Source organism: Argiope bruennichi, chromosome 8 (assembly GCF_947563725.1).
Source record: "Argiope bruennichi chromosome 8, qqArgBrue1.1, whole genome shotgun sequence".
Classification (NCBI taxonomy): Eukaryota; Metazoa; Arthropoda; class Arachnida; order Araneae; family Araneidae; genus Argiope; species Argiope bruennichi.
The window spans coordinates 21,399,731-21,423,019 of NC_079158.1; the positions used below are offsets into that span (position 1 = coordinate 21,399,731).

Sequence of the window (23,289 nt, forward strand, 5' to 3'; positions counted from 1 at the left end):
ACTTCCTATAATTTATAAAGTTCGAAAAGTTAAGATATTTAAACGTTCCCCTATAAAAAGGATATTTTACTAAAATATATACTAACTGAAAATAAAACAGAATATATGTTAATATTAGATTCTAAAACACGTTAGAATAATTTACTCCTAATGATGGAACGATTTTTGAAACTGAGAAGTCCAATCCAAAAAGCAATAATCGACTTAAACCTGTAAATTAATTTTTCAGATAGTGAATTCGACTTAATATCCATAACTATATCAGCCCTACTTTCAATAAAACTGACTATTGAGGCATTGTGTCGGAGAGATTCTAATTTATTAACAGCTAATGCAACAATAAATTTCATGTTGCCGTCGCTGAAAGAACAGCACACATCACTATTTGAAGAATTAATATTACATTGAAAAATCGTACAGAAGAAAGGCATACCGAAATAGAAAATGTCTTACGATATTTACATAATCATAATGATTTTAAAAATGAAAATGAAGAAAAGGAAATAACCGATTCAAATCTGATTAAGTTTAGAGAAATTTTCTTAAAATTTTTTACCCACAACCCAATCCACATTCAGAGAAGAATTCGGTTCAGTTATCGAAGATTATGATGTCACTACTGTCGATAGTAAAAAGGAATTGTCTCTTAAACAAAAATTAGAATTAGCGACAAATAAAAAAAATTCAACGAACCAAAATACAATACAGAAATCAGTTATATCCAAAACCATCGGACGAGAAATTGATTTATTTGAAGATGAGGGATTTAGAGGTAAATACTTGGAAAAATTATATTGCGCTTTGCTAACAGTACTACCAACTAGCGTAGATGGCGAAAGAGCGTTTTCGACAGCTGGTAATTTTTACTGAAAATTACTTTTTAGGCTTAATGACAGTACAATTGATGCATTATGTTTTTTTAGATCACATTTCAAAAATTTGTAATAGTACCACAAACTGAATAGTGATATTTACACTTTTTTTTTTGTGATTTAAATAAATAAGATGTTTCTTTACTTTTTTGTGATTATATACTGTTATAATTTATAAGTTACAAATTATTTTTTGTGATATTTACACTCTCTAACAAAACTGGCAAATAAAACAAAGAAACACCTGTGTTTTCTTTCTTTTTCTAAAATTTCTAATACCGGTATTAAGATTTAAAAAATACCGAATACCGGTATTAAACTTTTGGTCCGGTATTGCAATCCCTACTCATAATAATAGTATGACAAAAGATGGATGAGTTGAGTGCTTTTACAAATCTATTATATGGAAGTGTTAAATTACAATTAACTTTACAATACATCTCTCATTCAAATCTAAATTTGTCAGATGCACTATTTTTTGGAAAAGATCTCAGAATATTAAAAAAATATACTTCATAGATTTAAAATATAGTTGCTGAGATATTTTTTAAATCTCAAAAGTACTGTTAAAAAAAAGCAAATCAAAACTGGTAATTTTATAAGAGCATCTCTCGTCAACCTGCCCCCTTTTATCTTTTGAAAATCGGAATGGTCTATTTTTATAGTCAGGAAACTTAAAAAGCTCTCATTTCATAGACATTGATTTAAGTATATTCCAATAAGAATTAGAAATTTTAATAAGAAAATAGTGGATTGGAAAATAACATTGAGATTTGCATTCAAAAGACTAATATTTTTCCTTTTTCTTTACATAATTATGAAGTTATGTAAGTACAATTTCTCCCAGGAGAACAATACTTTAATAGCAATTATCATATTAATCAATACCTTGCAATATTTTATGATTTTAAGTTTTGAAATAAATCTATTTAGTTAATCAAAAAGAAAAAAAACACAAATAAACTACTGAAAATATGGATAAACTGGTCTTATTTTAAAAATCTAGAAAATTTATCTTAAAGTAAACATCAAAATAATTCATTTTTAAAATTTATTAAATTTTAGTTTATGTGTCGCTACTTCATTTCATACAATTACAAACTTTTCAGGTAGCTAAATATTGTTTAAAAAAAATACTAAGTATAACTTACTTTTGAATGCAGATTTCAGTTAAGAATGCTACATTTATACATTTCTTCACTAATATTTGAAAATTCAATATACAGACTTAATATAAACAATACTTTTCACTAAATTCAATCTAAGAAACCAGGAATGCATACAGTTAACAAGCATTAACATCAAGAAGTGCAAGTAGGAAAAGCACAGTTCATTAATATTGCTTTGAGTGTGATTTTTAAAATAATGCCAGATTAAAAGTAGACCCACTCACATAAAACTCATTTAACCTAAAAGTTTTAGATTTTTGTAAATTCTAAATCAGATATTTGTCTTACAGCAAAACTTGACAAAAAGACTGAGTTCATAATTCACAAATTCTGGATTTGAGAAGATAAAAGTCTAGAAATCTATCAATACAAACCATAAATTGCATTACTATCTCAAATAAGTAAATAGTATAAAAAAAATGAGAACATGATGGAATTATGGTTAAACTTTATTAGATATAATACATGCTTTATACACAAACATAAACATTAGATTATAATAAAATTTAATCACATACATACTCATTATACAGAGTGCATCATAGACATATACAAAATATATAAATCTTCTACAAATTAAACAAGGATGACAAACACACAAAAAAATACATTATTAAGTAACATGATTTCACAGCCCCAGCTTTTCCTACAAAAAAAGAAAATATTAAATATATGTAAATTACTTGTTAAATTTAAAACAAAATTAAAATAAATAGAATTCAAGTTGTCACAGACGAACATTAAATGTAAAATAAGCAAAAAGTACTATTATATATTATTCTTTTAACATATCAGTAACTATATTTGAAAAAATCTATTAGCAAGTTGCAATAATTGTTAGTTTAACATTTTATTATTGCCTCACAATAAGGAAAGATACATTTCTGTGCATTTTATAGCTATAGAAAGATCTCCATAAACTTCCAACTCAAATATATGGCTTCATTATATTGATTAGCAATTTTTAAATCTAATTTTGTTCATATAAGTCAATTTTTTTCAAGCATATTAGAATCTTAATTAAAACTACTTTTATTGGACATAAAAATACTATCTCCAATAAAAGTAGTTATTGGACCTGATGTATATCAAATTATGATATATTTCAAATCACCCTAAGCTTAACATAGGAACATATAATAAATATTATGATCTTTTGAACTTTTACATGGATATTAATAGGCATATGTAATCTGTATCATAATTATAGTAAAATTTGTACCATAACTGAAGTAATGATATGGATCTTCAGAAATTTGAGTCATTTTTTTACCCGAAGTTGTGGTCTTTTGAACCAATTTCCATTCTGATCTCTAGAATGATGTAAAGGATTGTAGCAGAAATAACAAATCTATTTTTCTGTGCAACTCTGCACAGTACTAACTCATTTAAAAGCTGGCTAATAAAGCAACAGAAATATAGGAAATTGAGTTACCTAAATATAATTGTTTTCCAGAGAAATTATATATTACTGAAGTTCCCCCACCCATTATGAAGCAGAAGAATTTTACATTTCATAATTTTCAAATAGATTACATCAGTAATTCCAATTCCTTTACAACAATATCTTTATAACTTTTCTAGAAATAAAAAAATATATATAATAATGACATTACATTTTTAAACATAATTTGTATATGGTTAATAATTTAATTATTTCTTGATAAATATTCATACCATGTTTAACAAAATTAAATGTTAGAAAATTAGTTTGTAAAAGAAATTGAAGCTATATTAAAATCTAGCAAATTATAAAATGAAATTTCATTATTAGTTTTTTAACATCATCTCTCAAACTTGAAAGAAATGCAGCTTTTAGAACATTAAAAATTTCTTTTATACTAAGAACAATTTAACATATTATGCATGTGCATAAATTGGAACATTCCATAATTGGATTACATATATTCAGTTATATGTAATTAAAAAATGATCTACTAATATTTTAAACTAATAATTCCTTATTATTTTGCACAAAAGTATTCATTTGCAACTATAATACTCTTAACAGTCTAAAACAATCACAATATAACATGGGAGTAAGAAATTATTAGGACATTTTACAGATAATTTCAATTTCTACTTTATTTGTAATTAGCTTAAAAGAGTGATAAATGTTTTTGAGAAAGAAAAATATTCACTCTTTTTATTCAAAGGATTTCATACTTAATTTATAAAATACAATATTTCATTTATCAATAAAACATTTAAAAATATCTACATTTTTTATATTAATTCCTTCCCATTTTCAAATTTTAGAACTACTAATTGGAAAAACAAAAGTTTAATTGGAAAAACAAATCTTTAGTTACCAATTCAAATGCAATTAAAATATACAGCAACAACAACAAAGAAAAAACCCCTATAAAGTAAGGGCATATAGTATATTATAAAACTTTATTTATATAGGTAACATGAAGTGATAATGTTATCTATAATTATATAGATAACATGATTTAAAAAAAACTAAGTGAGTATTTTTTTAAATTTTAAATTTATTATCATGCAACATATTCAATCACACACAAAAAAAAGCTTAAAAAATTATTTGAACATGCTAAATGTAAAAGCACTATTTATTTTGAAGTTTACAAATGAATTACAAATACTATATATGATTTAATAAAAATCCTTATTTCCTAATTAAGGAATTAGTAATAATATTAAATTAATAATTTAATTTAATAAAACTTAACATATTAAACATTAACATATTAACATTAAACATTAACATATTAAAACTTAAAAAATAAATTAATTTTTACTGAAATTTTTAATTTTAAAATTATGTTTTCTCAAATGTTATCTATTTATTTTAAAATAAGTTCTTAGGTAATCAATTCTTATTTGGATTCCATCAGCCAAGTTCTGTATTTAATGACAGTTAAAATATTCATCAATAATATAAATTAAAATCTCAGTCATAAGGAATATTCAGAGTGTTATTTCGTAGGGATAACATTTATGTGACAAATCAAGTTTATATTATTTATATTTGTAATTCCCAGCAACTTTTGGAAATTGCAATATAAAAAATGAAATACCAGGCACGTCTAAAGCCCATCACAGCTGTGAGATTTCATTAAAAGCAGTGTAAACGATGATAAAAAAATAGTAGATTGGTATAAAAGGGAGATAAGACTTTTTTTTAAGAATAAAAAAGTTGCAATCCTGAAAATGACGAATGTGTAATGCTGGCATGTAATATATGAAGAAGAGGTATGCAAATTAAGTTTGCATTAAAAGACAACGAACAGAAAGGCAAGAAAACTCCATATTCTACAATAAAAGTTAATTACAACACCAATGACAACTGAGTGCAGTTATGTTTAGATGAATTCCATATACAGTCTCCCATACAGCATCTTTGGGTAGCAATGATATATAAGGGGATAGCAGATACACCAGCTACATTGAATAATCATATACCCAAAATCTACAGGAGTGATATTGGTGACCACTTTCACTTGATTCATCGCTCTGATTTCACCAAAAGTTTTCAAAAAAATGTTCTAAATGAAGTAGCTACATGGAGTAAGGCCTCATCTGGCCTAAAGCTTACTTCTACACCTCTTGTCTGGAATGCTAGCATAACCTTTTCATCCAAAAGACTGTGGTAGACAAAGACAGTAAAGTCCAAAAGACAGTAACAGTGGCCATTTTCCAGCCAGATACTGCATAATGTTCTTCAAAGAAAAAAAGACCAACAATGAAAGAGGTAGTGAAACCATATCAAACTGTGAGATGAGAATTGGCTTTGTTGCATACTGATGAGGACTCTTTGTTGCACAAATGCAGCTTTGTACCTATTGATATTAATTCCCATACGGTACAAACTGGACTTCACCTATTCACAATACATTAAACAACCATTGTGGTTTCCATTCTATTTTTGCCTGGAACCACATGGCAAACACTGAATTCTCTTGCAATGGGCACCTGCTGGCAAAATCTGACGCAGTGACTGTAATTTTTATAAATATAAGTGCACCATTTCATAAAGGATGCATCAAACTGATGATCCAGACATCCCCCAAATGTTTCTAGTTTTATAAGCACTACCTTAAGAAAGATAAATCAGGAGTCAATGCATTTGTACAAATTTCACATTGCAAAACGAATGAAAATGAGGAAAGACTCATTTCATAATTTGAATATTAGTGCTTGTCATATATTTTGAAGAAACAGAGCATCTGAAGAATCTTTCATAAAATGGGGAGGGGTGGGGCTCTGTGACAGTAATACTATATAAAGAGGACATAGCTGCTGCTTATAAAACTAGTCATCCTTGTTAATAAGCACTAAGCCATATCCTCTTTATATGGTATTACTGTCACGGAGCCCCCCCCCCTTATGGAAAATTCTTCAGACGCTCCGTTTCTTCAAAATATATGACAAGCACTAATATTCAAAATATGAAACGAGTCGTTCCTCATCTTCATTCCTTTTGCAATGTGAAATTTTTGCAAATGCACTGGCTCCTGATTTATCTTTCTCATAAAAGAGCTTAAGGCAACAGTGTTTGATTTGGTAAAGATAGCATATATTCAGTATCGATTGAAGAATCTCCATACATTCAGTTTTTAACAGCCTGATTTGAATAAATTCACTTCATTTAAATTTTCATCAAGATGGTGCTTTCGTGCAAGACAAGGCCATTCATTTATTCATCTATCAGCTATTTTTTAAAATACCACCTTTTTGTTCTTAAGAAAAAAAAAATCTCATCTTTCTAATGCTATTTGTGTAAACTGCATTTTTTATTACCATTTGTTCTTTTTTAAAATAAATTTTTAAAGTTGTAAAATAATAAAGTTAGTTCATACAATATATATATGAAACTTAAGATTCATGCATATTAAAAAACAAAACAAAGATCTACAAACTGCTCAGGAATTAATAAAACTATATGACAATTTATAAACATACCCCAAAAAATAAAAGCTCATTGATTTAAAGATCCTCTACAGTTGTCTTGAATTACAAAACCAAAGTTGCAGCTCTAACACATCAAGATTAGAAATACAGAAATAAATGAAAGAATGATGAGCAATTTTAAATAATGCTAGAAGGTTAAGTCATAGGAAGTAAAATATATATTTAATAATTAATTGACTTACTTGATGTTATTCAGACTTTGTTGTAGATTCATAATCTATGCCATTTGGTCCATCACTTTGATAAGTTGACACCCAATCAGACATATCAGCATCCTCTCCAACACCAGAATCCTTATTTAGTATTTCCTCTATTACATTTCTTACACGATTTCCTACAGTCATTTTGGAATCGTCATCTTGGATTTTGTCTTTTGCACATAACTTATTTTCTAAATATGCTTTAGAGTTTCCATTTTTATTTTCCAAACTCTCCACATTATTTATTGAAGCAGTTTTGAAACCTTCATCTTGTGTTTTGCCTTCGGCAATCGTTAATCTATCTTCTTGATCCTGTATTTGATCTCTTACTGAGCTTAAGCTATTTTCCAAAGGTGTTAGTTCAGAGGATTTCTCTTTGTCTTCATTTTCTATTACTTCTTTTGAATCTATTTTTGATTTTCCATGCTCAGAGTCACGTAACTGCCATTTTGGTATGGTAACAGCTTTCGAAGGGGTTTTAGGATCTTCATTTTGTGTTTTATTTTCTATAGTAGCTCCTGCTATGGGAGGTGGTGCTGGGAAGCTAAACCTACAATGAATTATATAAAATAATAAGTTTTCATAATTATGAAATTTAAATACTAAAAAAAATGAATATGCTGAAACATATTTGATATCATAACAGAAAATGCAATAAGTCCTATGGATTAATAAAATTTAATATTAAAAAATGTATATATATATATATATATATATATATATATATATATATATAAAACCTGAAAATTCTTTTGGAGACTTTATTTGCTTATTTCATTAATACAAAATTATAAAACATTCACATAATATTATAGGTTGGCAATATTTAAATTAATTCATACATTAAATAACATACAATTTTTTTGAATGAGTTTTTTTTTTCTCTCTATATATTGTATTGATCAGAGATTTGAGCTTTATAAACAGCAAGTAGTATCCAACTTGAATTGTGAATAATAAAACAATCTTTTAGGAAGTTAAACAAATCATTTTGTAATATGCTGACACATTTAGAAAAACCATCTAAATATATTATCCGTTTATAATACCTTTATTAATTTGTTTTAATGATTTTTACTATGATTTTGTCTTTCCATTTTTTTGTCTATTTATAATTCATTTTCAGATTCCTAATAGATATATATTATTTCATGTCATGTAAAGCAATTTCTTTTTCATTTTTAAAGTTTTTTTGTTTTTTTTCTATATTTGATTCCAGTTTTGCAACAAATCCACTAAATGTATCAATAATTCTTGTCATAGACTTTTCTATTATCATCATTTCTAAGAGAGAGGGGCAGGAAGTAAGCAAACTGCATGAAAATAGTTAGTGTATGTAAAAGGGGGGGACCTAAATAAATTATAACATTTACTCTTTCATTCAAAAAAAAATTCTTTTGACCTCCCACCCCCTTTTTTTTCTTTAAGTCTGATCATAATTTATAAGAGCAATTATAAGTTTTATTTCTTGTACTATAAATTAATTAACAGAGGTATGCATATTGACATGCATTATAAAACTAGAGGTTAAAGTAATATTCAACCTTTAAATGCAAGTAAAATTTCAAAAATTTGAAGAAGAAAAAATTACCTATTTAGTAGAAGACATTTCACATTTGAAATTTCTTCTAGAATATCTCTCACAGATCTCGGAACTGATTCTACCTATAATAAAGAAAAACCTAATTACAAAAGATATACATAAAAACTTTTAGTTGGCATACTTCTATTCTATTTTGAAATGTTACATGAGTTATTTTGCAAGTATCTTTCCATTTTGAATAGTATTTATATGATCAGAATAACACCTGAAGTAGCAATGCATTTTACAAATCGTCATGCTACACTGGATTTTCACATATACCTACAAATTTAAAGTGAATCAGGTCCTGACCATTTTCAGTGGAATCAATAACTGAATCAAACAGCATTTGAAATTTATCCAACCTCGATTACCAACAACAGCAGATAAGAGTTAGAATCAAGATTTTTTCAACATTTAGAGGAAAAATGAAATTTATGAATATACAACAATTTTTCATGAAAAGCAGCAAATGCTTTTTTTAAAAGTAATGAATGAACAAGGTTATAATAAATTTTTTTTGGCTATTTCCTCTGATTGCATTTAGTATGCTATCTACACATATTATAAAGGCAAAGAATGCATTCAGATGCTTCTCATTTAATGATGAAATTGAAATATTTAGTATATTGAAGTATCTAAATTTCTGGTTGCTTCATTTATGTCTTTCTTTCTGCAAATTATTATGGTTTTATACTATATGTTTTTATAATATCATTTTGTATAAACTTTAATAGTTCTGATGATTCACAGCAATACAAACAAACAAAACAAAATCACTTATATAAAACGAAGAAAATTTATTCACAAGTTAATAAAATAAAATAAGGAATATGTATCTTCCAACTGCTCAACAAATATTACATGATAAAAGATACACAGTCATAGCTTTCAAAATATTAATGCTAATTAGAATATTTAAAATATCAAAATACCATGAATAATGTTGCTGCTTTTGTATTAATAAATTCTATCTCTTTTATGTTTGAAATTTCAGTTTTACATATTGAAAATCAATGTATCTGTATGAAACTTATCTATTGCTTATGTCAGTACAATTTTGGAAATTTCAAGCATTTTATGAGTGCACATGAAAACAAATGATCAAATTCACTCTTGTTTTCATTTCACCATCAAAAATTAAATTTTACTTTTTATTATTTCAGTAAAATGCTTCATTAAGGTGTTTCAGTAAAATGCTTTATTCAATTAACAACAGAAGTACAAATAATTTACAAAGAAATATTGATAGCTAGTTAACAGAAAGCAGTAATGGTTTAAATTTAAAGAAAGCAATATCATTTACATTTAGGATGCATTGTTAATATACAATGTTTCACCTTGTCTTTTTTAGAATTCAAAACAAAGGGAATCAAAATTTTAATTAGACATTATGTAACCTTAGACATTATGCAATAAACGGAAGAGGAATAATATATGTCTTATTATCTAAGATTGATACAACTAAAATTCTATGCATTACATATCATAGAAAGATCAATAAACAAATACTTAAGTAGCACTTACAAATTTATTTGAAATTATTTACAAAACTTGATAACAGCATTATTAAAAAATATTTCTAAATTCTCTTTTAGAAAAAAAAAAAAAAATCATGTGAAACTTTCAGGTAAAAAAATTCTTTAATTATAATTCGTTCCATTAATTTTCAAAAATACTGTATTCACATTAAAATCAATATCCCAAAATTCATTTTTATGAACTATAACTTACAGGAATGCCAACTTTTGGTAAAGAATAACACATAATACATTCTTCAATGATTTAACAATTATTATATCATATTGCAAAAAATTACTAGAATAAAAAAATAAAAATTATTTCAATGAAATTTTCAAAAATTTTTGAATGAATTTTCAAGTCTTTCAGCTATTTATCTCAATGATAAGTATTAATTTCAATGTTAGTTGTGGCATTAAACTGAAGCGTAAAAACACTTCTTGGAAATACTTTTAAAATACCTTCAATTATACTTAATTTCTAAACAGAAATTGTTAGAAAGTATCTTGATTTAAAAGGCTTTAATAAAATGTTCCATAATACTAATTTTCAATTGTAGTTGTACCTATACAGGATAACTTAACACTAAATTTTCAATTTATTTCTGTCTTAGAATCACAAAATTTGTTCTTGAAACTGAAAGCAAGAATATTTTTGCTTCAGAAGTTTTCCTTCTTTTAAAGTGGATACTTTAAAAAGCCCAAATTAACATATTTTTGTTTTCAAATCTCTGCAATAAATATGTAAGGCACTGCTTACATGCAAATATACAAGTAAAGTTAAGAAGAAATATTTAATAACTTAAACACAATAAGAAGAGTTTTTTTTAAAAAAAAATATTGATGCAACATGAAACTAAATTTAAAATTTTTATTTCCAATTACATGAAGACTTAATGAGATGAATGAAAACTTACATCATATAGAGAAGATCGATCACCTCGATATAGTTGATTGTTAAGAGATAACTCCAATGAAGCTACTGTAGAAGAAAGCTGAGAAACAGAATTATTCAATTCTATTAATTGCTGCTTTAAGGCAGAAAGTTCACTTTTTTCAGATTTAGATCCAAAAAGAAAAGGTTCAATATATGCCTGAAAATACAAATGAAATTTAGATGCACGTACAAAAAAACATATCATTTTTAATAAAATTATAAAAGTTGGAATGCACATTATTCCTTTTCACAAATGAATAATGCAATCTGGATCTCTATAAACTGCCGAAGGAAAGAAAGATGGTTCCATTTATTTTATCAGTGCAAAAATTTAAAACATGGATAAATAACCTGTAAAAATAAGTATAAATAAATAAACAAAACAAGCAATTTTTTCCATTTTTGTCTATTTTTATTCCATAAAGAAACACGCTTGAATCCATTAATTTTACGATTCACAACATATTAAGTAAAAATGTATTTGAAAATAAATGCTTTTAGCCATCATATAAACAAAGCATTAATATCAATGCAAACAGTTATAAAATAAACTCACAATGTTATTGATACTGTGACTTGACATATTATCACTTTTGTTACAGCCATAAGTTTTTTTCCTTTAATCTCTTGCCTTGAATATAAACCTACCATAGATGCTTTTCTGAGTGGTATATAATTCTTTAATGAATATATTATACTAAACAAATACTTCTAACAAATACTGTTATTTAATACTGATAAACCATTAAAAAATTTATACTAAAAAAAGGAATATATATGCAATCTATAATGTCTATTTATGTAAATTTTCTTTAGTTCTATTAGTGCATTTAAAACCCACACTGAATTCACAATTAAATACAAAAATTAGAGATTACGATCTTCAGGTTTGTTACAATACATGTTAGCTTCATTTCCAATTATCCATCAGGTATAAATGTTAGAGAAGATAAAATTCAAAAGCAGCCAGTAGCAAAGCATAGGGGAAAAAATGAATTTAAGGAAAAATTTGAACTTTTAAGGAGATTTAAAGTCAGTAAATTGATGGACCTAAAGATTTAAAAAGGAGGAGATAGCAGCTTAGAATTTGCTGAAGAAAAAATTCATATATTATTTTGGTATGGAAAACACACATTTCAAGGAAAGACAGTTGAATGATATGAGAAAATCTAATATTTCTGTCTAAAAATAAAAAATTGCAGACAGTTCCAAGAGAAAGTGTATCAATTATTCTTGCAATGGGACAATTAAGAGGATTTTAAAAGTACAAATGCACTATTTCATATAACTTTTCCAATGAATGTGTTGAATGAATGGATGAATTAATTTTTTTTTAATAGCTTCTGTCTGTCCTGTCTATTTTATGAAAATTTATTAAAGAATTTTCATACAATACAAGTGTCAATAATTTAACACTTTTTGAACAAAAAAAAAGGGGGGAGGGGAAGTAAAAAGAAAGAAAATCAAACCAGCCAAATTGAAAGCATTACTCAATTTACCATTTTAATTTTTCATATATATAACGAATGACAAAGGATAGCTTAAAATATACATATTTCCAGTATATTTTTTTCTACACACCCATATTCAATTTTCACTACTTAATTCCTTCTGTATATTTCATGGCTGAACATGTTAGTACTTGCTTTGTTAAAATGCAAGACAAAAAGGATAACATAATTCTAACTGAGATAATATTTACTGCTTTTAATTATTACTTAACATACCCAAAAAATTTAATATTCTACTCATACATTTCTTTTCCAAATAAATTGATAGAACTATGATTTTCTACAGTCACTTTTATTTTAATTAGTGTAAATATTTATTGTGCACCACAAATATGAATTTTATCTATTATCAAGCACCGTGTTACAACTTTTTAACTGAATGCTCTATTCTAAGAACTTTTAGCTATAAAGCAACATTTTTATAGTTAAAATTTAAGAATGAAATAATTATCTAATAAAATATCGATTAATTCTTACTTTGTAAAAGCGATGCAATAAATAGACAGCAATTGCAAAACTAGCAAATGTGGAACTATAGCTCCTTACATAAAACCAAAAAGAGCTAGGTGATTGGTATGGAGACAATGGATATGCATTAACAATTTGATTATCTTTGTTAGAGACAGCATCAGTTGCCTCTTCATATTTAATCCTGTTGAAAGCCACAGCTATTTCTGAATCTGTTAAACCTATAAAAATAAAAAGTATGAATTCTGTAAAACAAAAATCTTCCAGTCCTTGAACAGATAAAGATAAATATAAGACCACAAGAGGCAAATGTTTTATAAACTATACATTAAAAAAATGGTCAATTTAGATTTAAATGTCAAAAAATTAAATTTAAAAAGTATAAAATGTTTATTCTTGTTTGGAACTAACAATAAAGAAAAACATGTTTTACAGTTAAGTGTTCAACAGATCAGATTATTTGACCTACTGTTCGTTTCAGTATTCTGAAACGACAACTTTTCGACGATTCTATCCCATTAAGGGGAGAGATGCGGAAGGATTAGCACATTTCTGAAATTCTTCAGTCTAGATTTTCATCCTATTAGATACTTTCTTGTTCTTTTTTTTTTTTCCACGTGTATGAGAATATTGTGTCTTTTCTGACAGTATTATTTTAATTCAGTCAGCGAGTAATCCGAGTATATTTTATTGTTAAATGCAAACATACCCTCTTTTCATCTTACCTCTCACCCCTGTTTTGACAAACCCATCCTAACACATGTGCAAAAGCACAGAGGGTTTTAAAATCCGTTGTCGAACAATAGAATTTCACTTAAGCACAAACATAATTTGGAGAGAGGAAATGTGTATCACAGTATTTTTTAAAATTTTAATTATTTAAAATATTAAGCAATATTTGGGTCCTATGATAAGTTTCAACAATGCTGATGAGGGGAGGGGGGAAAAACCATTTAAATATTTATAAACTTGTCTTTTGCAATACTAATCTGCTTATTCAAATTTTTACATAATTCAGACAATTTTTTAAAAAAAATGCACAATTTTTGATAATATTTTTCTTTATTGCACTGAAATTCAAATCAGTTTAATTGTTTCAGCAATATTTAATTACTATTTTTCTTTTTTATTTTTTTTATTATATATGCAATTTACAGGAGAATATGAAAATGATTACAATACTGCAATAAGCAACTTGCATCTACGAGCAGACAATATTATTTTTAATAGCACAATGATATCATGTCATTCAAAGCTTTTATTCAAAAAGTGGCATCATCAGATCCTTCTTCAATCTCTGAAATTTTTTAATAGCTATTGAATGCATATTTCTGGCATTAGGGGATAGCAACCCTTATTCAAAAAATCCCATTCTCACCACAGTTTGATTAATTATTCAATATCGTGGGATTAGATTCTGTCAGAAACATCATGAACACAAACAAACAGTTGTTAGATTATTAAAATAGTATGATTTAATGATAATCATGATTTGAAGCTTAACAATTCTTGTTAAAGTAATTATGAACATCAAGTTACACCCAAGGGATTTTAGATTAATACTGATTAAAAAAAAATTTATTTTTACAGTTTTCAAAACCTACAATATAATACTTTTAAACAAAACATATGAGTTAATGCATAAATTTTGATATTTTTTTTCTATATTATAAATTGAATGAAAATATTTATTCACTATTCAGAAATCTTACCATATTTAAGTTCAATATAGCTACGGCAATTATTCAGATTTGTTGGTAACAGTATAACACAACAAAAATACATTTTAAAGATTATTATTATTTTAATAAAATATTTCTGGAATGATTTAACTTCCAATATCGAGCATAGCTATATTTCCCATAATAATCCAAAGGTTAAACATATTTAATATTAATTTTGACTGGCAAGAAAGTGTCTTCTGTAGTAATATTTTATTACAGAAAATAATTTATAAACATTTTTTTTAGAAAATAACTTGTATGCAAAAAATTAATTTGAAACAAATACGATACAAAATATGGACAAAAATCCTTCCAAATAATGCATATACAGTTTCTCCGAAAAAAAATTTCAATTTTCCAAAGACAGTAATATAAAATAAGCTGTTCAGCTTTTGTTTACTTAAGGAAAAACATATAAAGCTACAGAAGTTTCTAAAAAGTTAAATGAGAAAAATCAACACTTAAAATATTTAGTACTGTTAAAACTAAAAACTACGCTTGAGATTTTTTATTATAGTTTCTAACAGGGTTGCCACTCAAATCTGGAAAAAAAACTCCCTGTGTTTTCCTTGTACATATATTCAAGATATGAGGAAATGCTCAAACAGCATTCATTTGTCTAATTATATTGCAATAAGATTTTTAGTAGTGGGAAAAGCAAAGAAAGAAAACAATTTAACATTATTCGAAATAATAGCACATTAAAAGATTTATATTTACAAACAAAAGAAAAAAATATATATATATTAGCACATACACTACAACTGACGCATCAGCATGGCGCTACCTTGTATGTCGGTGACGATTTACAACGATAAGTTATAGGCTTTATTTTGTAATTCGGTTTCTTAGGATGGATATATCAATTTTACTGCCAGTGAACGTGTTAAAGGGAAGGAATATATTACCTCTCATTACTTATAAGTCACACAAAATTAAGGACTCAGGTGAAATAAAATGCAAAACAATTGTTATTTGGTACAAATCATTAAATAATTACTCAACAAAAACAACAGCAAAAAACATTACAAAGCACGATTACTTAACTTTATTTATTAGTTTTCATCAATTTATGTATTTGGGCATCCATTTCTGCAACTACTGAAGATTTTTCAGTCATTAGTTCCATAGAGCTTATCTTTAACAAATAAGGTATGAAATTTTTGAATGGCCTGACATACATTTTTTTAGCTATTTCACTTTTAGTAAACATATGTGAAAATATTTCTGATATCCATGTATGCATTAAAGGATAAATTCAATGCAACAAGTTTTAAAGCCCATAAAAATTCAGCTTTAAATTATTTTTCTTGAAATAAAAAAATTCAAAATTGGTTGGACATTCATTTTGATGTTTTCAGATTTGACATGTTATCTTTCCCTGTATTCCTTTCATCAAACATCAATGATGACTCTTTGGAACTGGCAGGCATGTCTTGTATGATCTCCTATTTTGGCATGACTAGTAAGTGAATGTTTTTTAAAAATTACTTAGGCTTAATATCTTCTAACAAAGTGAGCAGTACACAACAAATGGATTTTATGGAACTTGAACCAATTCAGCAAAATCGGGTTCGATTTTTTTATTTGTCCAATTTGTTTTAAATATGGATTTCAAGCAGCTCATTGTTCAAAAATAAAAATAAAAATCTCTTATCTACTTTGAATAAGCTCACAGTTTCTTAAATAATAAAGCAATAAGTAACTCAAGGCTGGTAGACTAAACACCACCATGTTGCCTCTGCAGATTGAAATGCTCCCGCCAGAGAAACATATTCTATTCTTTCATGCTGTTAAAGAAGTCTTGAGCATGGTCATTAGCTGCAATTTAGGAATCTCATAGAAAAAGAACAACTGTTGAGCAAACCGAAACTGGACTGGACCTACACAGAAAAAAAAAAAGGAAAGAATAGAAAAGGGGAGATTTCTGTATTACATAATCTTGAATGGTATTGTTTCGTTTTTGGAGGCTATGACTACGATCTTTTATTCTTGCAATCTTTAGACATCAGCATTTTTAAATGAAAAAAGAAATAATAACTAAGAAACTTAAACCACCCTGTATTTTCCCAGTTTTCATGAAAAATTTCAAATTTGCCTACATTTTATCGTTTTTTTTTTTTTTTTAAGATGATTTTTAAATTTTCTGTGTTTTCCCAGTTCTCACAGTGACATGGCAACCCTGTTCTAAGCATAATTTTTCATAGAATTTTTCTGCAAAGGTCATGGAATCAGTTTACATCCAGTAACATGCCAGTACATTATAGTATTTTTATTCATTTCATAATAAAAATTTAATGAAACATTTAATGTATTATTAAAACCCATTTTGGGGAGAAAAAAAAAACATAATAAAAGCTAATACTGAGGAATTGCATTGCATTAAAACTGATAACGAATGTCAAATTTATAATTTAAACTAGATTGCAAATAAGATTTGCCACACAAATGTCTACATTCTAGAAAAACAAACAATATTTGCAAATTACATGTATCAAATGAATTTCACTGAATAAACAGAGATTCAAACACAGTTATGGAAAATAATGATAAAAATATGAATGTGCCATTTCTGAACATATTTTCATGTTGTATTATCAGTAAGTTGTTTTTATCTAATATCAAGTTTCTGAAGTGAGTCTTACTTAAGAAAATCAATATGATTTGACAATCGCAAAGATAACTTTTAAAAAATTTTTTTCTTCCTGTTTTATGTTTTTGTGATGATGACTAACATATACTATCTGATCATTATTATTAACTGTATTTTTGCAATAAAGTATTTAATGAAAAAATTTGTTTGATAATGTAACACTTTATAATAAGATATGGTAACTAAATACTCCACATCATATGATAATTAATAAGTTCTTCAAAAAGGTTAGATGTTTAATAATAAGTTTAAGAGAAGTTAATGAAAATAAGTTATTGGCAAATCTGCAAAGTATAAAATGGCGAATCTGCAATTAAAAAAAAAGTTTTCTGAATTTATTAAGAAAATGTAAATACTGACAGGTAGTAACAGAACTGGCATTATATTGTTATAAATTGTACAACAAAAAAAAATCTTTTCCTATAATTCCAACAAAAGCGCTTTTTAAAATAGAAAAATTTAATTGATTATGTCAGTTTCATGCATTTTTCCATGTATAATTAGACAAAATATTTAGGTTAACACTATCTATGTACTTTCTAAGTATACAAGTTATACAAACCCAACCTTTTTTCTTCAAAAATGTTATCTTTGCATCATCTGGTCTTTGTTTCACATTGGGGTTTAAAAGGAAGCCAACAGCTGTATCGATCTATCCATAAGAAAACAAGCAATTATAATTTTTGACTATTTTATGAAGAAGTTTGAAATAAATCTAGTTATTTAGATTTTAAAATAATGGTTAGAGATACAATTTAAACTACAATTTCAGCAGACGATAAAAGATCTGAAATACCAGCAGATATTCAAATATATTTTTTTAACCCTTAACTGGGGAGGTGCAGTCTGTCAGACTGCAAAAAATGGATTTTCAGTAACCCCTATTCTATTTTTAGCTCAATCGAATGGATTAATCCTGTAGCTTCCTGTTTCATGACCTTCACTACACATGCACTTTTTCAGCTGGTTTCAGTTGATGCCTTTTTAAACATTTCAGGTATTTCTTAGTGCGACATCTGTGAGACCGCACTTCCCTTTTAGAGTTCCCATTTTATACAAGTATTAGCAGAAACTTGATGCTCGAAACATCATCCAATCTACCGATTCTCGTTATAAAGCAGAGCTCCAGAGACTTTTAATTGAAGCAGAAAGTGATTTTACCGATGAAGATAATTGTTCAGAAAATTATTTTCGATGAAAGTTTTCATTCAGCTGATCCTGATGTATATGTTCAAATATAATTTATTTTTCTAGAGATAATATATTTTGAAACATTTCTAAAATATATTAATATACCAAGAGTACAAAATTTACAGTACAGAATTTATAGGCTGATTTTTATATTTATACTTAACCTCTATGTTTAAAATGCCTTCAAAAATCGATGGTGCCAATAGAAAAAGGGTCAATTTCACCCATTGTCAATTTTTTTATTTTTCATATAATTGTTGAATTTACTTTTATATTTTTTCCTATATACTTTTGTATATTAGAAAAATAAATGTGATTTAAAAAATAATAAGTAATATTTTTTTTCAAGAATATTATTTGTTGTAAAATGTAATTTGAGAAGAAAATGTATGTTCGAACACAATTATTCTTTCAGCGATAATATATTTTGAAAAATTACTAAAACAAATTTATATATCAAGAAAAATATCTGCAGAATATATTGACAGATTTTTTTTGTACTAATACTTTTATTAGAAAATTAATTTGAGTGTAAAGAAGGTGTGGTCTCCTAGATCGCACCTCCCCAATTAAGTACTAAATTTTCACCTCCCCAGTTAAGGGTTAATTCAACCATAACCAATCAACCTTACAGACTTTGTGTATAAATTTTTAATTCTCACATATACCATATAAAAATAAACCTGATATAAATAAATTACATCCTTAAGCACTTATATCAATAAAGTAAGAACTTATATCAATACAGAAGCTATAATACAGAAAGAATAAATTTCATAGAAGGGGATATATACTGGTTCTATAATTCTTCATAAAGCATTTGCCCAAAGGGAAATCTTATTATTTTTTACATAGAGAATAAGCCACGTGCTGTAGTTATTTGATAATTAAATTATTTTCCCTGGAAGAACAAGGCATTCTTTATTTATATACATTAATTATGCTTATAAAAATACAAACAAGGCTATACAATATTTGATAGCTAAACTATTTGGGTCATGACCTGGTTACAATTTTAATATAATTCATATTTATACCCTTTGATGGAAATAAAATTATTAATTGATTATCAGATAACTGATAATAATTTTATCAATCAATTTGAGAATTAGATAGTTGTAATGCAGTTGGCTGGGTAATGTGAACCTTCCATCATCTTGCAACGATAAAACAACTACAAAATCCTGAAGTGCCATTTACACAAATGCTGACATTTCTTTATTTTTTTTCTACATTTTTTTAGTCCTGCATATAAAATTAAATTCTTAAACAAGTCTAAAAGAATGCATATATTATACTGTCGGATACAGAATATTTAACTCATAATTCATTTTGATTAAAAAACAAATTGATGTAAATATAGAAAAATATTTTTAAATACATTGTTCACTTAACTATAATAATTCAATATATATAAAAAATTTTTGATTATTATAATTTAAAACAAGTATAAAAGTTTACTTAACCATTAATATATTATTTTACTACATATTTTAAACACCAATTCGTGTCAATTTATAACTTTAAATTTTTTTTTGGATAAAGCCTTTAATTGCCACAGATGCATTATGTTCTTTTGTATTAACCTTTATTATTTTAATAATATCCCTCTCTTTTATTCAAAGACATGGGCAAATCTCTGAAGAACGCTCAAGTAATTTATTACGAGCAGATGTAGTAGACATAAGTGTATAACTAGCAACAAATTACAGTGGAAAATATTTTATGAAAATGTATATATGTTAATGCTACAAGTGTATTTCAACTCAGCAAAGTATAAATATATATATTCTTATAAATGTAAATTAGTAATGAATAAAATGAATTCTTGCAACAACATAACTTGAAATTAATTTCTGTGAAAAAAACTTATAATCTTCAAATGTTTTGAAAATTCACAATTTAGATTTTATGAGTAACCAGATATCAATGAAATTATTAAATCATTACAGTGTTCCAAGGCGATTTTTTTTTTTTTTTAAGTTGCAATAGTTAATTTTAAAACAGTAAGACCAAAAAGTGAAAAATAAAGGTATAATTAGAGAAACAGGAAGTAATGTGGGAAAAAATTATGACATTACTGAACTTGTAAAATGCATCCGAAACCTTAATTTCAGTAACGCTGGAAAGACTTTTAAAAAAAAATCTCTTGATATTTCTCTGTTTTAAAGAAAATTCATATGCCTGTCGCTAATAGTTTTTTAAATATTTCAATCGGACTATATAATCTGTCAAGAAAATTCTAAACAATGACAGTAAAATAATTTTTTGCAATACCGTAGTAAGGAATAGGCAATTAAATGTTCCTACTGCTATCAGACAGTAATTTATCAATTATTTTTACATTTTTAAAGGCCAAATTGGGTGAGTGAGGCCAACAGAACAAAAATTAAATACTAAGTCCGTAGTTTATTAGCTAAGGTTACACAACTGTTTTTTTTTTCCACTTCTTTTATTAGAGAGGTGATGTAGCTCTTATATTTTATATGTACATATTTTTAAAAGTACAAACCAAATGTCGACGAATTGGCAGATCGTCCTGTCCATCAGATTTTAGTTCATTTGCCATTTTTCGAGCTATTAAATATAATTGAACGTAAGAAACATTAATTATTTTCCAAAACAATGTAATTTTAAAACTCCTTTAATATTAAAACACAAGCTAGAGATCAGACTGAAATAAGAATTACTTCTCAAAGCTTAGTTTCTATCTACAAAGTTGACCGACTTGTTTTTTTTTTTTTTTTTTTTTTTCGATAAGGAAAATTTTCAACCCAAACATACAATATTCTACACGGTTAACAGTTAATCACTTATCAAATCAATCTTAATGTTGAAAATCATAATAAAAGTTAATTAAAATAATAGATCAGATACAAAGACAAAATGTAACTATAAAATTCTTTATTCCATTTTTTTCTCGATATAAAATCCATTTATTGAAACATATCGTATTTTAAATCATTAATACGTAGCGTATATAATTCATTACATTTTGCTGGATATCCTGTACACCTCAACTCAGCGTCAAGAGCATTCAATAATATTGATTTGATAGATTTTGGTGACTAGCATCTAAAGCACAACACGCTGTGTATGAGACGGACGAGTCCATTGAATGACGTAGGGATAAGGTTTAAAGAGGAAGAGACTAGTTTTTGTTTACAAAACTGCAGGAGTTAGCCAATTGTACAGACAAAGGATACCGACGTGCTCTAATTGGTAGATTTCTTTCTCACAGAATTTTCTGTGCTGTATTTGCTGCAACCAATACGTGTTATTTAGTTTCATTTATGCGTTCTTTTTCGTCTGAACTTTTTCAAAACGGAGAAAATAAATCTTCATAGAAATATAAGTATATAGTAATTGAGATTGATGGAAATTTGTCTGTTTTCCGTATTTCCGATATTATAAATAATTAGCGTGAAGAAATATTAAAATAAGACTTGAAAATCAAGCTTTTATAAGCTACTATAAAATATCTATATGCAGATATATTATATTTATTAAGATATTTCGATGACATTAAACGGTATAGAAATCATTATAATTCTTACTGAATATGCATGTGCAAGAAGAGATTTATTTTTTTAATTTTATATTAAAATTATTACCATTAGATGTCTATCTGGAAATGTATTATGTTTATTAAGTTATTTTCGATGAAATTAAATGGTATAGAAATCTTTTCAATTCACTCTGAATATGCATATAAAATATCATAAGAGGAGACATATTGAATCCAGAGAGATTCAAAATAAATGAATTAAAAATCAAACTGTTTATTTTGCTGATTTTTTAAATTTAAATATGATATTAAAATTTATCTATATTTATCTGAAAACAAAATATATAATTTTATTAAAAAAAGAGTTCAAATTTAGATAAAATTCTTACTTGTGGCAATAAAAAAATTACTTCACTTATAAATTCATATTCTAAAATATGAAACGTTGATGGTATGTATCAAGAAAGAGATAAATGTAGTAAAGTGGTGAGCACCAGTTGCTCCTCGAATATTTCAACTCTGTTATGGATAAAAATCACAATATTTTTGACTTATCTTGCAATGAAGAAACAACATTCCCAATGGTTTCATTTTTTAAGGATTGCCCAGAGATTTCTGACTTTTCTTTGAGCTGTAAACTTTTAGGAAGTTCTTTTTTGGCAAACTGGAATTTTCAGAAAACAGAGAATTGAATTCTGTTTAGTTATTAACTTAATATCAAGATTTATAAATATATAAATAGTTTATATATCTCTTTTGAATACTTATTGCTTGCATTTTTGTAACACATATTTTAGGAAGGGATTAAAGAATATGAACAAAAATCAGAAACAGTTAGGCGTGTTCAGAAAACACACAAATCAACTGGGCGCCTTAATGTTTATAAATGTGACTTAATATGCCAGCACAATGTGCGACAAGTAATAACTAATATTTCATATTTTATTGCTTCAAATGCATTACATGTGTGATTTTAGACACTTTTTATTTTATTATTTAGATAATAACAAGGTTAG

At 26.4% G+C, this 23,289-nt stretch overlaps 1 protein-coding gene across 3 annotated transcripts; it reads right to left on the reverse strand.

Annotated features, from left to right (window-relative positions):
* Positions 1 to 2,472: 2,472 nt before the first annotated feature.
* On the reverse strand, positions 2,473 to 21,549 carry LOC129981725 (peroxisomal membrane protein PEX14-like). 3 transcript variants are annotated; one of them, XM_056092681.1, is made up of 8 exons: positions 21,456 to 21,549; positions 21,278 to 21,342; positions 18,142 to 18,226; positions 13,207 to 13,418; positions 11,199 to 11,375; positions 8,771 to 8,844; positions 7,162 to 7,729; positions 2,473 to 2,687 (listed from the first exon to the last, which is right to left on the reverse strand). In XM_056092681.1, exons 2-7 carry the CDS (start codon positions 21,332 to 21,334, stop codon positions 7,168 to 7,170), a joined length of 1,167 nt encoding a protein of 388 aa, XP_055948656.1. In that variant the 5' UTR covers positions 21,335 to 21,342; positions 21,456 to 21,549; the 3' UTR covers positions 2,473 to 2,687; positions 7,162 to 7,167. The 3 variants fall into 3 exon arrangements, with proteins under 3 accessions (XP_055948656.1, XP_055948653.1, XP_055948654.1); XM_056092678.1 differs by having other exon boundaries at positions 21,278 to 21,520; XM_056092679.1 differs by lacking the exon at positions 2,473 to 2,687 and adding an exon at positions 2,837 to 3,621 and having other exon boundaries at positions 21,278 to 21,521.
* Between the last annotated feature and the right edge of the window lie 1,740 nt (positions 21,550 to 23,289).

Bases quoted from the DNA above. Each gene is read 5' to 3' on its own strand.
- LOC129981725 (XM_056092681.1), bottom strand. From the start codon at position 21,334: ATGGCAAATGAACTAAAATCTGATGGACAGGACGATCTGCCAATTCGT. The intron at 8,845-11,198 runs GTAAGTTTTCAT...TCTTTATTATAG, and splicing joins ATCGATCTTCTCTATATGAT to GTAGAATCAGTTCCGAGATC. The intron at 7,730-8,770 runs GTAATTTTTTCT...AATTCATTGTAG, and splicing joins AAATGTCTTCTACTAAATAG to GTTTAGCTTCCCAGCACCAC.